The 22,019-nt window shown below is 35.8% G+C and overlaps 1 protein-coding gene across 9 annotated transcripts in view; it reads right to left on the reverse strand.

Moving 5' to 3' along the window:
* The window catches only part of LOC124404484 (disco-interacting protein 2), a 42,791-nt gene continuing 20,772 nt past the window's right edge, over window positions 1-22,019 (reverse strand). For 4 of the 9 annotated variants that reach the window (XM_046878642.1, XM_046878643.1, XM_046878637.1 and 1 more), the window contains 10 exons: window positions 14,081-14,212; window positions 9,905-11,713; window positions 9,344-9,774; window positions 9,034-9,265; window positions 7,617-7,747; window positions 7,089-7,475; window positions 6,594-6,929; window positions 6,151-6,447; window positions 5,480-6,033; window positions 1-3,213 (listed from right to left, as the gene is read on the reverse strand). In XM_046878642.1, coding sequence (XP_046734598.1) covers window positions 2,961-3,213; window positions 5,480-6,033; window positions 6,151-6,447; window positions 6,594-6,929; window positions 7,089-7,475; window positions 7,617-7,747; window positions 9,034-9,265; window positions 9,344-9,774; window positions 9,905-11,713; window positions 14,081-14,212 — 4,562 coding nt within the window. In that variant the 3' untranslated portion in view covers window positions 1-2,960. The remainder of the gene's footprint in view (window positions 3,214-5,479; window positions 6,034-6,150; window positions 6,448-6,593; window positions 6,930-7,088; window positions 7,476-7,616; window positions 7,748-9,033; window positions 9,266-9,343; window positions 9,775-9,904; window positions 11,714-14,080; window positions 14,213-22,019) is intronic. The other 5 variants (XM_046878644.1, XM_046878639.1, XM_046878641.1 and 2 more) reach the window with 3 other exon arrangements.

A 22,019-nucleotide genomic window follows, 5' to 3' on the forward strand; every position in this document is an offset into this window, starting at 1 on the left:
TAAAAATGTACATTAAGTTTATTGATGATCGGCTGCTATATGCATTCATGTATTTACTAATGTACTTTGTATGTAATACAATGTCGATTACAAATTGTGTGTTAATTGAATGTAAATTTAAAGAGTTTGGGCTTGGGGATTGGAGTTTATCTATAATTCTATATATATGTATATGATCTATCTCGTTATAATAGAAAACACTACGAGCAGCAAAATTATAGCGGCATCAAATTGTTATCTTTTCATATAATCTATTTAATACATACATCAATGGGATTTTTATGATATAATGGTCTGGGAATAATGGGGAAAAAGTGATGAACGAGTGAACATTAATAATTGAAGATAATAATGCTACGCAACATATAGTTGTAATAATAATAGTAATAATAATAACTTATATTATTATTATATTATTATTCATTTTTTTTTACGTAAACTTAAAAATTATATTATATATATATGTATACTTAACTTTAACGCGCGGTTGTTGTGCTTTATATACACAGTGTTGAGGGTGGGATGGGTGGGTGTTTGAAAAGAGAGGAAAGATAAAACTTGTAGAAAATGGGAATTAAGGAAATAACTTTGGGTTTTAGGGTAATAAAGAGAATTGCCTACTAAGTATATCGGAAAAGTATGATGACGTAGTACAAGTATACCCTAACGAGTTAAACTACTAACTAGTATCAACATTTATACATAACACAACCAAATTCCTCATTTATTCTCTCACTATGGGGTAGTAAGGTAGTTTCTATAAAGCACTTGACGAACAAGTGCAAACGAGATGGAGATGAGACGAGATGAGATGAGATGGCACGTTTTAATCTTAAAATTGTCACAAACAGATCCCTTCCTCTAGTCGTCCTCCGGTCACTCTAGTAACCCTAAAAAATCTTAACAGCATAGATCAACCCTAGTCTATGACAGACATTTGGCGTGATATTTAAAAGAAATTTTTTAAGCTCAATCGTTTTGTTACACACCCTTCTACTTCTCCTCATCATCATTCCTATTCTTTTCTATGTACAAAAAAAAAATATCTGTCACGTCGAATTTCAAGATTTTACACAGATATTTTATATTATAATGTATATAGGTATGTATGTATGTATGTATGTTTGTATTCATGTATGTATATGTATACGTATATTGCACTAACGAAATGACAATAATATATTGGTACCGATCTAAGGTATGTGTTAATAAAAATAAAAATAGAATATAAAACTATAAAACTATTAACAAATATACATCTCAACAGAGTCCCAAAATAAAAAGAAGAATTAAAAATGTTTGGAAAAAAGTACGCATTCATTGTAGAAGATACGGCATGCTTATGTTTGAGAGTTGAGCTTTCGTCAAATAAATGTTTTTATCTAGGATTTTTGTTCGTGTGAAGTTTAATTTTTCACTGAATAAAACGTTTTTTTATCTTCCAATTTTCATGTGTTTTCCTTTTACATATTTAAATATTTGTAAATATTCGTGCGCATTTTTTGTGCGATTCTTCATATACATATCTATAATAGTATATAATTATATATAAAATAGAAAACACATTAACTTCAATTTTTCCTACGACGACAACGTGTGCTAATAAGCGAGCCTGAACCGTCGGTGCAATACAATTGTAATTGTTGTAAATCTATAACAAAAGTCAAATACTGTGACTATATATCTTTCTCAGCCATAGTCAAGAAAGATTATGTAATAGATTATAAAGTAGTTGATAAGTGATAAAATGAGCTGCTCTTTAAAGTCTGCGTAAGTCCTAGTAGTATAGATTCTAAAACTAAGTAATTATAGATAAAAAAAAAATAATAATAATAAAAAAAAACAACTAATAAAATAATAGTGCGTTATAGCATTGAATCACCAAACGATACTCCAATCGAGAGAATCAAGGTTTTCGAGAATAAATACCTATCCGGCTTGGTCGATCACGTATTTCAATTAACTTACTAGTCGTGTGCAATTTGAGATAAAGCTTTCTCATGGGAAACACGCTCCCTTCATAAATATCGAATTGTAAATTAACGCGCAAATCGAGAGTCGTGAAATTTGTAGATTTTCTTATTATTCGAAAACCCGATATCATTTTCTCGTACAATTATCTGTATACTGATTAAATAATCAGAGTCTCAATTGTGAGAATTAATTTAAATATAATAATATATGAAATTGAGTCTTCAAATAAAATTATTGTGAATTCAATTCGACACTAAAGCTTTGTCACTGTGACCAAAGACAAGAATATTATAAATGCATTCGAGGTTTCAACGTTTAGCTTTGTTGGCGTGCTGAAACTTGATAAAATGGAATTCTGAAAATAGGCGATGACAAAGCGCAGCAACGTATGATTGGCTAATCGATAGATGGAGCTTAAGAAAATAATGTGCGTTGCGATATTCTCAATATTTCGTAACTTAGTACCCAGTGGGAGCTTGGTTCCTTGAAAAAAAAAAAATAAAAAAACTGAACCAGCTGAGAATTATTAGAAAGCTTTTTCAACTAAGGAAGTGTCTCCCGGCGAGACTACGACGTTAACGACAACGATTTATGTCTGCCTTATAAAAGCGTATAAAATTCTTTTGTCACGATTTTGAAATACCTTTGATATACGATACATCTACCCGAATATTAATATTAACCTTATACACTTACATACGTAGATATATCATCACGCGAGTTACCAATCCTTTCAGTTTTTTCATGAAAACAAAGAGAATTGCCTCGATTCTTATAAATCTCTCTGGTCGACCTATGTTTCGTCTACTTGTGCCATCGCCTTTGCCTGATCAACTAGTTTCAAGTCGATTGACTTCCTAGGTAGTAAATATCATATATAGTATATATGTAAATAAAAATATATATATATATATATTTATATATATATATATATATAAATCACAAAAAGTCGTGTTAAATCGTTCATAAAATCGTGAATTCAAGATTCACATATTGTACGCGACGTATATAGGGTCTAATTGATCCGCAAGGAAACCGTCACGAAGGTGCATTCGTTGTTTCTCGCCGCGTGAATTTATTGGTACGACGCCAGGGTCGACGACAACAACTACTCCGACAACTAAGTGATGTTCCTCAAGAACAGCGCTTGTCACCAGAGCTACCAAGTCCAGGGCTTCGCTTTCACTTCCATCCAACTCGACAACGACCACCAGGAGATTCGTCCACGTGAATACGGCGCTGTAACAGAAGAATACGATATAAGATACCGATTACTCGATACTCAACACTCGCGATAAATTGTTGCTTAAGCTTTCCACGTTACCAGGTCTTATTTGTCTTATCGCTGCATGATCAATTTTCATGAAACTTGAACAGGTTCAACAACTTGTCGACGTGTAGTTCTCACTTAATCTCCCATATCAACAATCCATCTTTTATACAATTTAAATAGTAGATTTTATCGGAGAGATACATGACCACGAAATTTCCGTTTATTTAACAATATTAGCAGATTAGAAAAAAAGAAACAGACATTGAAGATTTAAAAGTTTCATGGATTCAAAATTGTTTAAGACTTTTGGCAGTTTAAAAGTGAAAAAAAGAAAAAATAAACCACAATGATCCTCGGTACAATCAACTACGCCCACTACAGTTTCTCTGAAAAGGTTGTTGTATTTTTGTCCTCGTTATGCAAACGTAGACTGTACAAGCCTCTTACTGTCGGTGTTTTGTTTTCAATGATAATTGGCACATTGCCCATTTGTCTTGATTGGATAGAACTGCAGCCAGGTTGTTGCTGTTATGACTGTCGTATCAATTATAAAAAATTACGTAAAACTAGAGTCAGTAAATGGCATGTTTTTTTCCTACAAAATAACAGTCCACAAATTACTGAGCAAATAAATATGATACAGTATGTAAACGGTGACGCCTGGTGCTATTTAAGGGAACAGTTAATAAGCTAATGTGCTTTCAAGCACACAGCTGGGATGAATTACAGGCACGAAAGGCTATCTCTTAAATGCGGGTTGTTATAAGTTATAGGTATATCGCCGGTGCCTACTTCCAGACTTCATTCAATTGATATTCAAATCGCATTGGCATTTAAATTACACAACATTGCGCTCAGTAAGGGATAATCGGTGTGAATGTAAAGTTACGTAATTCGTTGGATAATAATATTAACTGTAATTAGAATTAACCGAAACATCATTTATAGATAGATAATTACTGAAGTGGTTCACTTCAGAAAGCGCGGTAATTAATTCATTACCCGAGTTCGATTATCGCGACAATGATCTTGGTCAAAACGAGATATCATCAACGAATAGCCATTCATGATTATTCATCTGCAGAGTACCCACCTACGTCTCTGATAATAATAACCATTCGATTCACGATTTACCAAGTGATATAAATCAGTATCAATTGAAGGCCATTAAATAACTGGACTGAATTTCTTTCGATCTATTCTACAGTTAATGTATTCAAAAGTGCATTGAAAGATATTCAGTCGATCGGAAAATATTTCTATAAGAAAAAATTTTTTCATTCTAGCAATCATTTCATGTAATACTATAGACCAAAAATAATATTAAGTATCGATTTACGCTCGTAAGACGAGTTACGTATTGAATAGCAGGGTAAAAATAACAATTATCTAATCCCGTACGAGTCTGGGTTTCAAGGGCCTCATAATTCACGGTTATAGTTCCTCCAAGTTATTTCATTGATAATCATTCGATACACTCGGTAATTTTTTTTTTCTCGCTGTTATATATTCATATCTTCCAATGACGATTTAAGGAACTTATGGTAAAACTTGATCGGGCAACCGGAATTTAACATTTCTAGCAAGTCGCAAAACATCAGGCTCCACGGGATTCAACGCTAACCGTTAGAAAAAGAACTTAATTGCGTCATTGTAAATATTGATCGAGCTGTTTCAGCAGACGTTTATTGTTAGCGAGTCTGGTGTGTAAAAGATGAAACTGGTTTCAGCTATTGAATAAACGTTTACACTGATCATTCCGGTGCAAACATAGGATCGAAAAAAATAATTTATTTCGCAAACATACTTATACAGATCCATGGAAACACACGATCGCGTAAGTTTACGGGAATCCGGTAAGAGAAAAAAACACAACTTCAGCAATAACAATTCTTCATCTTGTAGCACAATCAAAGACGGTATAAAAATAGTATATCTCGTTCTAAAATAAAATCATTACGATCCCGTATTTCGACGATCTTGTTCAAGCGTTTCTCCAAAGACTTAACGTTTTCTTTTCACCCATGCAATATTTTTAAGTAGAAATTTTTATCCACTACGGCTACAACAACAAATCGGCTATCGAATATCAAAATGTGCTAAGTTGTGTAAACTTTTAAGCTTCGTTTAAAAATTTCCATTCATACAAAATATATCTATTCTCAGTATCCAGACAATTTTTCTTTTCACTGCAAATTATCTATTTACGTCGAGTGAAATATTGAGTCTTACCATTCAGCGATCTTCTTGTGACACCTCATGACGCTGTTTTCGATATCGATGGGATGATACCTCATTCCTCGGAGTAAAATTGCCTCGTCAAGAGCACCAACGACGAATACAGCGTCGTGGAGTTCCGCGTCAACAGGCGGACCTTCGGCTTCAGAAGCTGAGCTGTCCCCAGTTGTGTCACCGACAGCAGACTGTTGGACGCTCTCGGTACGCCTGAGGAAGCCGAGATATCCTGTCCGCGCGTAAACTTCGCCGGTATTGCCAGTGACCAGACGGGCATTAAAGTGGTCCGCATAGTCACTTTCGTCGCCGTAAATGGTGAAGTAACCGCTGGCGTTGTGCGAGGACTGAACCCATATTTCACCTAGATGCGAGTCTCCGCACTGACCCTTGGTCTCCGGATTCGCGATGATCACCTTCACTCCCGGCAAAAGTTTGCCTGACTCCATCAAACAGAGAGAGTGCGGACTTCCCCTTTCCACCAACGAAACCCTGTCGTTTCTGAGTGCCCGTAAGTCTACGTAAACTGTTGACGGTTCTGGACTAGATGCTCCCTGTTTTGAATGAAAAGTGCCAAGCTTAGTTATAAAATTAACATTGGCGAATTTTATAATATTCATTCTGTTGGTTATTCTTCAATTTAACCATCGGATTTTTCTCCTTTTACTAACCTGAAGGCATATGGCTGTGTTTACTCTGCAGCCGAAAGACGTTGAGACTGCACGAGGGCTCAATCCAAGTGCGGAGAAGAGTTTGCTGAAGCTGGTCGTCAGGGCTATTCGTGGTCTCTCTTCGGCCACGACTACGCAGGTTCTAACGCAGGCGAGACTGACCCCACGAGCTTTAAGAGCATGTACCGAAGAGCCCAAACCCTTTGTACACAACTCCATTACACCGTAGGAACAGAAAGTGTCCCTGACTCTGTGCTGGCTCACGGCGGACAACCAAGAGGCCGGGTTTGCTTCGACCTGCAAATAGATGTGGATAAAATTTTCTATCATCTTCCTTCAAGGACTTTAATTTCTTGTTCTCGTATGTTTAGCGTGATTTTCTTCGACTAATAAGAAAATAACAATGAAGTATCTACTGTCCAAGTAACATTCGGGCCATTTACCTCTGATGGCGGTATGAGGATTGAATGATGGCCGCTGTATATGCTGCTTAAACACCACAACGCAAATCCGAGACCAGAGTACGGGTCTAAACACAAAGCTATGTGTCGCGACGGGTACAATTCACAGGCGAGCTTCATCGCTCGACACAACGAAGTGACTGCCGCATGCGACATTTTGATTCCCGCAAGCATTCCCGTTGTCGATACACTAAAATCTAGATATGCCAACATCTCTGCTGTCGGAGCCCTGTACATAACAGGGAGTTTCTTTTTCGGCATGTCGTCCATGTCCAAGGTCGTTGGCCAAGTTTTCATGTCGACTACGTTGTTAGCTTCCTGTTGAGTTTAAACCAAAAAAATTAGGTCATCGTATATCTAGAAGGTAGAAGTATTCGGAAAATGGTTGGGAGGTTTTTCTGTGTTACAATATTCCAAATGATACTTGAAAGACTGACAAAACCTTGATATCCTGATAACGGATGCATAGATTTGTACCTTCGATTTCAGAAGCTTCAGCAGATTTTGATTAGATAATACGAGTACGGATTTGCTGACGTCAACGATCATTCTAACAGTTGGCAGAGTAGTTTGAAGATTCTGTGGATGAGGTGGTCTGATTGTGACAGGAACAGCACCGACGTACAAGCACCCGTAGAAAGCACAAATCAGATCTATACCAGGAGGGAATATAAGCGCTACGTGATCCCCGGTATTGATCCGTCCACGATCTAGCAGCAAATTTCCAATCCTCTCTGCTTTTTTATGCAGTTGTGAACATGAAAGCGACGTTGCGATTGCACCCTTTGCATTCAGTAGAGTGAATATCACATGATCCGAGGTGCTGGCGGCCCGCCACCGAAGAATCTCGGATATGAACTGGTACTGAAAATCAAAACAAATTTGGAATAATTTTCATGGACAAAATATTTTTAGGAATGTGCAAATTCACGCTTGTGTAAATCAGTTTGGCATGTATTGTGAGACGTAATCCAGAGTATAAGTGACAAACGCATAGACACAAACCTTCTTAGCACTATCGCTGTCTTCGTCAAGAATCCCCATGTCACGCCCCTGTGCCGAAGCCAACCGATTACCCTGTACGATGTTGCCAACCATGACGCTTGCTGGGCCGACGTCTGCAACAGAATCCCCCGCTACACGCCCCCGCACCATTCCGTTAGTAAACCAACACAAACACTCAACCCAGTAATGAGTACCTCGCACACTCTCCCCTGACTGAGGCCGGAAAATAAAAGTTAGCAAACAGGCAGTGTATTCTGTTCTGTGGTGGATTTTTCTTTGACGATAATCAATGATACATTGTTCAACGGTGTAAAAAAAATACAGGTTTGGGATAACAGGACCATTCAGGGCTCAGCCAACAGAAAGAAGAATGTAAAAAAAAGTCATTAAAAAAAAAATGATAATAACTATAACTCATGGAGTACACATGCTAAGCACTGGATTTATAAGGGTACACATTATGACGCAGTGCGCAAGGGTGGCAAGCTAGGAACTAAAGCTAGTGTGGTGCTTCTAACATTGTGTTCAATAGTTTGGCATTTTAAACATTAAGAACAAACAAATTTGCCACTTCACCATGAGCCAGATTCATTGTTGGATGAAGACTTTAATCATTGTGTGCATTTAAACGGAGAAAATATTTTAAACGGATGTTTAGTAGTTGAATTGACTAATTTTTGCTTCGCAGGTCTGTGCGAATGGCTTGATGACTCGGTATCATGGCTAATAGAACAATATTTACAGTAGGCGTACAAAAAAAGGGCTTAGGAAGATCAGTTTTGCGTGTGTAAAAAGGATATGAACATTATTTTCATACTTATAGCATCGAGTAGATACTAACAAAACGTTGAATTGTTAAATACTCGATAGTCAGATAGATAATTAAACAATACAGTGTAATAATTAGTGTGAAAATAAGAAGCAATAGAAAAACGTAGAGCTAGTCGATTCATTTGATTCACACTGTTATATCATATCTGAAATATACAAATACGAGTAAAAACAAGTAGCAACATTTACTTCAATAGTGAGTCAAGAAGCTTTTAAAACTCGCCAGTGAACATTAAATACAAGAAAATATCCTGGAACATGTACAAATTCGTTAATTCAAATGCAGCAAATCGATTTTTATCACGATATTTGATCACGATCGAAAATAAGTGCAATTGAAATATATTGTTGTAAGGAATTTATTGTACTATAGCCTGTAGGATACTTTCATTCGTATTAAATATCTCAAAATAGAAAAATACCTGTGTCAAAGCTAGACACATCGAGAATTGGTTGTCCTGTAGCCAATGTTCACGATGAAGCAAAAGTATTTACTTACATGATTCACGTAATCTGATTGGAAATCGCGTTTACACACCTGATCCCTACAGATGATTTATGACATAGGCTGGACTGTATTGCTTACCCGAATGTACTTCGCGAGGTTTTGGTAAGTTGGTCACGCAAGTGTGCGGACAAAGTAATACATTTGCAGGATGCAACGCTCCATCGAGGAAACGACGTTTTGTCTCAGACAAATGGATTCCCCCTAGAGGCGTTTTGGGAAGATAATTAGGTGGCACTAAAGCGAGACAATAAATGCCAACCGCGTGAATCGAGTCGACGGCTTGTAGTACCCTAGACATCCACTGGAAACTCTGTAATAAAAAATATATTATCAATTGGCATTGTATGAAAAATGGAAGTAGAAAAAAAAATGAACATCAGTTGCCCACCTCTTCTTCGCTGCAATCCGGTCTCTGTTCTGCGACGACGCATATCCTTTCATCTCTGAGTACCCTAACGCTGAAGACTGCGATTCTACCTCGATAAATAAATTTCATTGGTTCGACAGCGAGTACCGTAGCAATAATATCATCCGCGTTGTGCTTTCTTCCTGTAACAGTCATCAGGCCATCCCGCGAACCACAAACAAAAACGAGACCACCAGGTCCAAGAAAACCGAGCAGTCCTGATCTTGCGTACTCAACTTCACCCTGTGGCGTCCCATCTGGTAGTAAAGGCGACACTTTAAACGTGTTGTTAGTCAAACCCTGAAGTCCCCAGTACTGGCTACCCGTCGCAGAACTATGTACACATATCTCTCCAACTTCGTCAGTTTTGCAAATGAATGGTTGTCCTTCCATTTTGACAACCACAACGACACCTGGAATTCAAAATGAATGTATAAATGACTACAATCAAGCTTAGGGAAAACTTAGTAACAACTCTGCGATGATACCAGAGTACCAGAATACTCTGTAAACATTCAGTGAATAAATTATCGTCGAACTTACTTCCAGGCATAACTTGTCCACAGTCCTGAAGAGTGAGCGAAGTAAGAGAATTTTCTTGATCGACACGTACGACTCCATAACTCAGACCAGACATGGACAATACGCCTCTTCCAGTGGCATTGACACCGGCACGTCCAGGTCTCCTAACCGATACCGTGAGCGCTTCGCTGGACGAAGCGCAGGGACAGACAGCGTCTGGTCTGAGACCTTTGGATTGAAAGACAGACAAGAACTGATCGCAGGATGATAGTGACCAGGGATTGGCACCATCAGCAACGAGCAGCAGTCTGAGTGACGACAGTGAAATATCCTTGTGATCCTTGGTAGCGAGTAAACCCCAGTGTAAGTCTCTCGACTTGACAACAGCGACACTGGCCCGATGTTTAGTAATCATTTGCATCCAACTGGCAGGACTGACCTTCATCAGAGCGTAAGGAATAAAGACAACGTGCATGCCGTTAAGAATACTGGTCAAAGTGCTGTGCCACAATCCGACTTCTCGCTTGAAGTCCAAAACACAAACGGCGTTCTCGCCCTCCGTGTAACCGCAGGCCATTGTCAGAGCCCTGCAATTAGCGAGCATAGCAGCTCTGGTGACGGTGACTCCCATGACGGATCCATCTTTGTCGGTAGTGTACTCTATGTAGGCGGGAGTGTCGTCGGTAAGCCTGGGCGGCGGCATCCAGTCCTTGGGCGTCTTTCCAAGATGCTCGGTAACGAACCAGTGGAGCTTGGGCCATCCCTTAAAGGCGACAACCTCGCCAGCAGCGGTCTTGGGCAACCCCTTAAGGCAAGCCTCACTTGTAAGAGCGACTTGAATCCCGCAGCTACCCAGTAAAAATCCAATCTGCTGAGAACCAGCGTCACGTCTCGTAAGCGGTACCTCGATAGGAACGGGAACAATCCCAGCCTGAAGACATCCGTAAAACGCGCACATAAAGCTTATCGGATCATTGTTCGGATAGACAAGAGCTATCCGGTCTCCGGGTTTTAGACAACAGTCACCACTCCTGCTAAGCGCCTTGTTTAGCAGTGTGTAAGCGATCTTGTGTGACCTGCTGAGTAGCTTCCCGTAGGTCAAAGGTACCGAAGGCTTTCCATTGGGGTCCAAAACGGTGGCAGCCGGGGCTTTGTAGCTGGCAGATCCGTAGCGTTGAATGGCTGCTTCGAGTGACCTGGGAAGTCCCGAGGGAACGGAAAGCGGTTCACCGACAGCGGATGTCATCGATCCGCCTTCTGGTTTCGGGGCGTTAGGATCCTTCGGGTTGGCCGCAATCTCCAGCTCGATGTCGTCGTCCTCGTAAAACTCAGGCAACGGTCTCCGCTTCGGTCTCTTCAGCGTGTTCAGAAGCTGCTGAATTTTCGCCGAGACCTTCCACCGGCCAGTGGTCCCCGTGTTGTCCTCGACGACGTGGTACCGGTTCACCCTGTCGGCACCCGGCCTCCTGGACTGCGTCGTGTGCGTGACGTCAGGCGGTTGGATGTTGCAGTAAGCGTGTGGCGCGTACTCGGCGATGTCCGTTATGTCCGCGGGTGGCCTCCTGGCCGGCGGCCTTGGGGGCGGCGGCGTGTCTCGGGCCGAACCCGTGCTGCTCGTGTCCGAGAGACCGGTCCCAGTTGGTCCCCCAGTCCCAGGACTCTCCTCGGTAACGACGCTGTCCTCGTCGCTGCTCGACTCGCCGCTGTCACGACGTTCTCGATCCGGACTCCTGGCCATCACCGACGTACGCTTAGACGGCATTGGAAGAGAGGGTTTCGGACGACCCTGCATCGCGGCTAGCGCCTGTTGGACCGCCTCTTGGCGCACCTCTGGACAACCAAACACCTTGCGTTAGTTAATATAGGTAACATGCGAAACACTTTCAGCGAAACGTTTGCTATACTTCATCGAGTTTATGATGATCACGTGATGCTGAAGTTCGTAACGTTGTAGTATTGAATCATTGTGAAAAAATTACTATTTTACGGTTTACTGAATTTAGAACAGTTCCGAAATTTCGTAATAACGGTTTTTCATCAGCATCAGTTGTGACGACCACGTTACTAACTTCGCCATGATATGATCACAGTCTGTCACGTGACTGATTCAAAGACTACAGTTTACGAGATTCGGTATAACTTTTTCCTACACCTTCTAATGGATTTGGTAATTTTTCTGAAATAATCGTGCCATTGTCAGAAAGTGCGTTCTGGCCAGCTTGGGTGGAATAAATCCCGTACAGATTTTTTATCTATTTATTTCGCTGCGAGACGAGCTTTGAGGTTACATTTTGCAAATTACTCAATTACGAAATCGAATGATAATTTATCGGTCCTGGCCGGCGAGAGCGTAATTCCGAACATCAGAAGGATCACTTAGTAAAAATAATTTCAAATCGAACCGATTACGATTTATGAAAAAATAGGATCGATTCTTGTAATAGAATACTCTTGAATTGGTCACGTGACCCCGTGCTGACCCCTAAGGATCCTTAATCACGGGCTCACGTGACCGAATCAGTTCCAAGTACAAAAATCCCAAATCCATCAGAAGTGTAGAGAAAAAATTGAACCGAATCTCGTAGATACTGTGAAATCGGTCACGTGAAACCGAGCTTAAAATACCTCGAATGGTAAAAACTACTTTGTTATTTAAACACTATTACCAACTTCATTCTCTCCAATTCAAACGTCAAACGAATTATATATAGACAAGTTCAGATATAACGAGGAGTGAAGGTTATCATCAAAGAAAATTTTTTTCACATTCCGATAATTATGGCATTAATATACGTATAAATATTATACAAAATCACAACAATGGCAGTGACGAGTTGGTGTTTTTTTTTTCTCTTTCTTTTAAAGCAAAACAGCGACATTCCAGTGACTAATTAATTAATTAACTTCTCATCTTCGTTTTTCCAATCATTTCAATTTTCATAAGATCTTAGAACGATTAATGATGCAGAAAACAATAACAACAATTAGGGAAACAGAAATTTTGTGTGGGTAAACAGTGAATATGGTTATTCATAGAGTATAATATTTACCGAACAGGCTATATATATATATATATTATATATTAATGTATAATTATTATAGACACATGCAACGTCGAAATATGAAATATTACATCATTCGCATGATCCACAATAAAAAATTATTATTATTTTTAATAAATAATATAACAACAACAACAACAACAACAACAATAATAATAATAATTACACATTTAGCCGAACAACAAATAGACAATGCCGATTATCTAGCTTATACATGCAATAATAACACTGCATTCGTAAGTAGTGTTGAACAATTTCTTCTCTTTCTATATTTCATTATCACATTATATACACATATATATATATATATGTATATAATGTATATATCTTACTTATTAATATACCCTGACCGTTTGATAGGGCATAATTGCGTTTTTAATCTCGCATTAGGCACACGGCTCGTGAATAAAAATATAGAGTTATAAGTGAATATAACTGCTCTTATGATACGTGCGTGAGTTATCTAATCGTAAGTAAGACAAGAATAAAAAAGAACTATCCAATTAAACTATCCTTAATTTTCTGTCCTCCACTCTCTATTTTCTCTCCCTTCTTTGAAGATAATATGCTGCCTATATAATTAGTCAATCTGTTTGTCAACGTGCCTGCTGCAAGAGGTTCCTAGAACGGTCTGATAATGAATTTGCGATTAACGTCTCGAGGTCGCAGGTATAATAATGAATCATTTCGCGATAAGCTCTTAAATAAAAGAAAAAGTCTAAGAAAAAAAAAAAAAAAAAAGTGCCGACAAATCCAAGACATTTACCGATTAGTCAGATTTCCGTTTCCAATTTCACAATGAAATTGCGATTCGATCATCGATCAATGAGTCAACATACGTGACGTTATAATCGTGAATAATTCTATTAATATCCTGAGTGAATCGCGGAAAAGAAGGATTAAGGCGACGATAAAGAGAATAAAAAATAAGAATGAAAAAACACACACACACACACACACACAGAATTTCCAGTAAAATCCAGCTAACGATAAAATTATCTCGTAATCGTTAATCTCTCTCTCTCTCTCTCTCTCTCTCTCTCTCTTTTTCTCTCTCTATTTTCTTTCTTCTCTTTTCTAACTCCTTTCTTTTATTGTTTCTTTTCTTTTTTTTTCGGTTACGTCATATACTCACCGGAATGGTAGCGACTTTCATTGCGCGTAAGTCTTCGATTTCCGCGTCTGGCAGCTGCCGTGTTTGTATTCGCAGCATTCCCTGAACCGGCGGAGCCCGAGGGACTCGCTATTCCTGGGGCCAGACGGCCTCCTGCATGCAACAACAACAACAACAATCTAACAACAACAGCAACGGCAGCACCAGCAGCAACGACAGTGTGATTAAAAACCGGAAAGCAAGAATTACTCAACGAATATAGTTATTATTATCATTATCATCGTTATTATTATCATTATTATTATGGCGATTTGACTAATTTTTCGAGAAATCTCCGGCAAATTATACCGCACGAAGTGATTCACGATGTGATTCTATGCAATACATATTTCTTACTTTAACGTATATTCAATATTATTTCTATTATAATATTATGGCCGTTCTTATTATTGACGAAAATATTCATCGCGTATATTGTATGAATATATAATTATTGCTGTTTAAAAATGATAATTTCGAGATAAAAGTTAAAACTGAATCACCCCGTGGATATAAAAACGCCTGTCAAAATCATATATTATTATTATTATTATTATTATTATTATTATTATTATTATTATTATTATTATTATTATTGTTATTGTTATTATTCTTCTTCTTTTTCCCCTATTTCCATTAGTTAATATATAAAATGAAGAAGAACAATAATTAAATCCCTATAAAATTAATTCTTGCTATACTATAATATCGAAAATCCTTCCCTTTGATTTCAATATTTTATTATTTACGGTGCTAAATACCATGTAATATATATATATTTTCTTTAAAAACCACCACCACCACCACCACTTTTGTGTATAACACGTATATACAAAATGTATATATATATATATATATATATATATATATATATATATATATATATCGTACCTACGTAAATATTACAACTACATCGAAATTTAACGGGCAGTTATATATATATATATATATATATATATATGTATACAACAATTATGTATAGTATACAAACTTTAATCGTGCATTATCGTGCATGCAATATGATATAGGTATATAACAATACCGTCACCTTCAACAATTCATATAATAACTGCTAAATTATATACAAAATAATTATACCTATGTTTATGTATATATAATTATAAACAGAGTGTAACGAAATGTAAGCATATACAATAGGAAAACCGCAACCCGCAATGTCACCAAAACGCGATAAAAGACACGAATGTTGAAAGTAAAAACGATTTTTTAAAGAGTGCTCAAAAGTATTAAAAATAGAAAAGAAATTTAAAAAAAAACTTGTTACTTCTACTTGTTACAATACGTATTGAGTATTTAACACAGTATCGATCAAGATCAGAAATCGATATTTCCGATTTGATCCAATTTTTTTTCTGCTTAAGTACCGGTCGGAAAGGAAAGTCCTGATTTAAAAAAAAAAAAAAATTCTCAATCATTTTGCAACTGAGATATGAATAGACTTCTTTTTTTCTAAAATCTGAAGAAAAAAAATGTACAAAATTCTAAGAAAATATTGAACAATTTTCAAGCTCTATTCAGCAAAAGTTGGAAAATTTCAAAAATTACTTCTGGCATTGTATAAAAATTTTCTCAATTTCTTCCAACTCCAATCTCAGTCACGAATGATTGAATTTTTTTTATAAAAAATCAGGGCCTCGTTTTTCGACCGGTACTTTGGTGGAAAAAAAAAAAAAAAATTTGAATGAATCGTATACTCTTCGTGGAATGCCCTATACATTTATATACATATATAATATATAGGTACAGTTCGTCGAAAGGAATTGATACCGGGTTGTAAATTCTTTTGACCGCAGCCCGCAGTTGTTAAACGATTACGCTTTACACACACGTGCACGCACTATATATGGTATAGGATAGCTGTATATACAGGTTTAACAACTTTTTATTCAATCTCTACTTACTTACTTGTATTGCATTTCTATTCTCTGCACGATTTCCCGATACGTAATACCAACTGTAGTGCAATCAGTGCGATAATATTGCACAGCCTGAATTTAAAGCCAACTAAACCGTAAAATTCTCGCTAAATCTTACCGATAATGAACAAAAAAAAAAAAAAAAAAAAAAAAAAAAAACCAAAAACGAAAACAACAAGCCGAAAAAGTAGTTTTTCCGCATCACCGTGAAAAGAGAAGAAAAAACCTGTCCAACAAACTTCCGGGACGATGTCGAAAACGAGCGAGTAAAAAATCTAAAAATGATAGGACTTCGTAGGTAAATGAAAAAGTTCTGTAAGAAAAATTAGAACAAATAAAATTGTTTTTTTTTAGAATAAATAATAATGAGGAGAAAGTTAATGCCTGTAGGTAAAACATTGAAAATCGATTCATTTCCAGTAGAATCGAAAGTTCAAATTAAACTAGAGACTTGGCAATTTGTAATGCCCATAATTTCTTTGTAGTTAAATCCTGTAAGTGTTAGATTTTTTTAAATCGAGCCGTTTCCGAGATTTTTTTAAAGGATTTATTTCTCGGATTTTCGTGATTCGAAAACGTAAAGATTCGTCGATATTCAGAGGAAGTGAAGAATAAAGGAATACGGGAACGAAACCAGAAACAAAAAGTGTGGAAGAATCATGAATTTAACTATTTTAGACAGTTATTGCATAACAATTGGAAAAAAAGAAACTTATAATTATCCAAACGGCTTGTTTTAAATCGTACAAGCTGCGGAATATCGCATTATTTTTTAAATTTATATTTTTTAACGAAGAAGAATGAAATTTATATGAATATACACAAAAAACAAAAAACGGCCTTTTAGTAGTTTTCATTATCTTAAAAACGTATCTCCTCCTTCAGTACCTGACATTAAGATTCGCCGGTTTTTTGTCACATTTTATATTGACAATTTCGAACAACTTTACGTATGGGTTTCACGACAATCTTCTTCCTAAAAAAAAAAAATATCAATTTCGAAAATAGCCAAGATTTTTCAGGAATTATTTTTCGACATGGGACATCGTTTCTTATGGAAAACTGTGTGCGAAAAAATAAAAAAATAACCCTATAAATTGGTCAGCAGACTTCTAACGGTCACTCAGAATTAAATTCATGAAAAATATTGATGAAATATTGTAAGAAAAAAAAAAGAATCTAGGTATCGTTTAAGGATCTCAGAAAAAGCTCTCTCATTTTTCGCAAGAAAAATTGATTGTTTAAATATTGTAAAACATCGGCAAAGTTTTCAAATTTTAAAAATTTAACGTTTGTGGTGAATAATTCACCCAGAGTGACAGTTTGTGGTTACGTAAAACCATGTGGCGTGATCGAAAAGGCGGGCGTGGCTGTAGAGTGTAACTAATTATAAGTAATTCGCATTTTTCATTCGTAGTTCGATGACTCCGAAGAGAGGATTCATTAACACCGCAGTCTGCGCCTATATTCAAAGCCAATTCGCTAATGAAGGGAGTCGAATATCTGCTGGGGTAAAAGTTGAATGGCCGGAGGGAGGTGGTGTTAAAAAACACTCTGGTGATTAGCCGGTAAAACAGAGCAAAACAAAACAAAAATAAATAAAAAACTGAGCATTCCGCTTGTAATCGATCTGAAATAGTTTTTAGAGATACTGCGTTTCGAATTTGGTGACATTTTTTTGAAAATTTTTATTCAAATACGTTTACAAGATTCGTTCACTGTAGATAAAATATATGTATTATACAAAAATTGACGATCATCGAATTTTGAATAATTTTAAACATATCTATGTAACTCGAAAGTTATAGATCAGATAAAAAGAAGTTGGATGCGTAAAAAAATAAAAAATAAAAAAAGTTTCAGTTTTAGTTTAATATTTCGAAATATAATCGGTAAAAACATAAAATGAAAATTAAAAAAAAAAATTTTTAACAAGAAATCCGAAAGCCACTAAAAGTTAATATAAGATTAAGAAAATCTTATAGTTTTTTTAAATTTCTGTAAAATCGGACGTGTTTTTGTTAGTTGAACTCAAAAATTTTAGAGGAATATTTCTGGTGATTGGTTCGAAGTAAAAAGGAACAAACAAAAACTTGCAAATTTCATTATACATATTGGGATCAAATTTAGTTTACGAAATATGAATTTTTAAACTCCGTAAAATTCAGGTTTTTTTCAATCGCTTTGTATAAATAATAGACGCCGAATGCACCATACGTATGAGTATTCCACACCCTCGCCTCGGTCAGCCTCGTGATTATTATTCAATATACTTGAGTGACGATAGCGTGGCGGTTAAGAAAAACCAAGATAAAAATAAATAAACCGATTGCAGTAGGATTTCCCCCACGTTTCTAAAACTCGATATACTTAATTCCAGAAATTTTCTTTACGATATACATACATATATATATATACATATATATATATATATATAAGATATATAATTTCGAAACCAAGATTACAAAAATAAAAAACCACAATAATTGTGGGAAAATTTGTGAAACATACGAACAATGAATCATACATCGTTTCGTTTGAAAGTATCTTTGTTTCAAAATAAAAATGTTGACGATATTTGTTACATTATAAAATATGTATATTATATTGACTTTTTTTTTTCTTTTTTGTCCCGTTAGTTTTTTTTTTTTTTTTTTTTTTTGTTATATTCTTTTTTTTTTCTTCTTTCGTTTTCTTCAAATTTCCGATAAATTATACGACCGTTCTGTCAGTGCTAAAGAAACACACAACGGACAACACTTGGATAACATATCGGTGGATCTATGAACAAATAGCTGCTGGGTGTGCCTTATTCGGAGAATCGGGGTCAAATGAGAACAATTCTCTACGCACTTAAGTGCGCGCTTGTTTTACTATCCTAGAAGTTGTGCGGTAGGTAATAATGAGATAAGAAATTCTGTCCTCTCACAATATTCGTCATGCATATATATGGGGTATTCCACGCCAACTCGACCAGTGTTAAGCCCCGACCATGTCAAAGTCGTTTCATGTTTTTTTTTCTAACATTCTACTCGGTAAAAACGAGACTTGAATTTTTATCAAATTTTTTTACCAAACCGTTTATTTTTTATAAATATTTCAAAGTCGATTGCGAATGCCTATTTTCGAAAATTTGATGATAATCTCAAAAATCCAGCGAATGACAAAAAACATCTCCCGTTTTTTTTTTCTATTTTTTATCACCTAGTTCAGAATTTGGAAATTTTAAAACCCAAAATTAACACAGGATTAAATCGAAAAGCGTCACAAAAAAGGGTCAATTTACTTGTAAATGTCCGGTTTCACCAATTCGTTGATGAAAAAACAATTGAAATGATAAAAATTCCGAATCAGGTGACAAAAAAAAAAAAGAAAAAATTCGAATATTTTTCAAATTTCTAGAAATGGGCATTCGCAATCGACTTCAAATATTAATAAAAAAAATAAACAGTTTGGTAAAAAAAATTTGATAAAATTTCAGGTCACGTTTTTTACCGAGTAGAATGTTAGAAAAACAACATAAAATGATTTTGAGATAGTCTGAGTTTAACACTGGTCAAATTGGCGTGGAATAGCCGATATATATATATATATATATACACATCCATGCATACAAACAGCTGCAATAGCTTAACTTTCAAGATTTTACTTCTCTTACGTGTAAGAAAATGTACAGAAAACTTTCCCTCGACATCCTGTAGCTTTTCGTAACGAAACGGATCTAAGTAAGTAAAGTGAGTGAGTATATATAAGGCAGAAATAAAACGCGTATAAGTATAATGCATGGGATGTACTGTATACCTACCAACATATATCGTTATACTCAAACATAATAATGATATGACAAAATTCCAAGAGGGACTCGATTCTTCGTAACAACTGTTATTACACGCTAGTTTCCAATTCTCCTTTTTATTTCTCATTATTCTTACAACATCGAAAGGGGGAAGAAGAAGAAAAAGAGAAAAAAAAAAAAACCGTCGTGCATAATATATTTTAAAAACACACTTCGAATCATCAAATAATACGTTATTTATTTTCATTGCACGGTTTGTATAGAAATGAATTTCTACTTGCTAATTAATATTTGTTCCTTTGTTTACTTGCTGTGATTCTTTTTTTTTCTTCTTTTTTTTTTCAACTGAAACCACGCACGCGAATGAGAGAAAAATTTTAGCCGAGAATTATGCAAAATGACGAGAAGACAAAATAATAATAATAATAATAATAACATACATATACGATACTTGACGTAATTAATTGATAAGAAGAAACGAGAAACAGAGAAATAAAAAAATAAAAATAAAAAGAAATGACAGAAAAGAAAACCCGCGAAGTAATTTATTTATTTCCTTACCTCTGTTCTCTAGTGATACGTAGAACATTTATAATCCTGGTAATTGCGACGATATACGTTTATAATTGTTGATGATAAAACTTTTCGCGGATATACATGACATATATATGATGTATAATTACACGTGAACTGATTATGACGTAACTTAACAGATTAATTGCACATTATTACCGGAGTTTATTGTCTCCCGCAGCGATGCGAACTGTACCGATGATAACGAACGTGTAAAAGGGAATATGCATATGAAGTGCGACGTTTACATGGATTTACATTTACTTCGATACTATAAATATAAATGTGACAAATAAAGGAAGGAGAAAAGCTGCGGGAGGAGGAGGAGGAGGAGGAACAGGAGATGGAGGAGGAGGGATTTTCAGGAAGTGACGTTGGCACATACTTTCTACGTGTTTTACGAATCGAATCTATTATCGAATCCCTTATCGAATTCATTCTTATTCAGAATCGCTCGGCGAATTTCTTACTATTCGTCCTTGAAATCGACTCGGAATAATTGAAAAAACAATTCCCTAATTTTTGTCAGATTATCTTCATCTTAACTTCAAGACTTGCCTGTAAATGGATAGATTTTTTCATTTAAAATTATATACGTATTTAGGCTATAGTCTTATCGTTGGTATATATGTTTTAAATCATAGTCAGAGTAGATCCTAAACCTGCGAGAATTTAGTGAGCATTTTTTATAATATCTGAGAAAAAATTCGCGATATCGTACCAGGAAATAACCGAACGCGATAAACTTAAGTATATAATAATAGATTTAAGAATGGAAGGGAAAACCAAATGATGAAATTTCCTTTCAGCTTTTTCGATCTTCCATATTTCTCAATCTTTATAATTTACACATAAAATAATTCTTCCTAATGTGGAAATCTTTTTTTATGCATGTATAATATTTCCTCAAATTTCAATTCACCACATTAATTATAACTATTCCTTGTTATTTGCACAACGATCTGTTATGTAATATATTTTACACGTTATTATACATTTTTTGAGATTAAAAGAAAGATCCTGTCTAGAAGATGAACGTTCTACGTTATACGAAAGGTCACGCTCATTTGATTTTTCCCTTTTTTTTCAAATTTCTTCTAAATTAACGAAGTATTATTACTACGAATTAACAATTTGCAATAACTTGCAATTCGCTTTGCACTCGAACGCATCCTGGTGTTACATCTAAACGCCGGTAAAACGATTAGCAGAAGAAAAGAGATGAAAAAAAAAATTTCATCATACTTGAAAAATATTTTTGCACCCTTCTCTTCGTTCTCCTAATTTTACTCCATATTTTTTTCTCATGAATTATGGAAGAAAGGAAGAAACAAAAAAAAAAAAAAGAAAAAAAAAAAAGAAAACGATACTTCCAATAATAACAATGATAACGCGATAAACAAACAGACAACAATGAGAAAGAAAAAAAAGGGTCGAAGGAAGTGGGATTAATTAATTGGAATTGCTATGACGGCATCGTTACGTGACGTAAGTCATACGTGTTGGTTGCACACGTAGATTAAAACAACCGTGACGACGATTTAATTATTTATCCAGAGTGTCGCGTCTCTTCACTTATGCATTGTAGTTTTTTTCTCAATAATAGATATATCCA

This window comes from Diprion similis, chromosome 3 (assembly GCF_021155765.1).
Source record: "Diprion similis isolate iyDipSimi1 chromosome 3, iyDipSimi1.1, whole genome shotgun sequence".
Taxonomy (NCBI): Eukaryota; Metazoa; Arthropoda; class Insecta; order Hymenoptera; family Diprionidae; genus Diprion; species Diprion similis.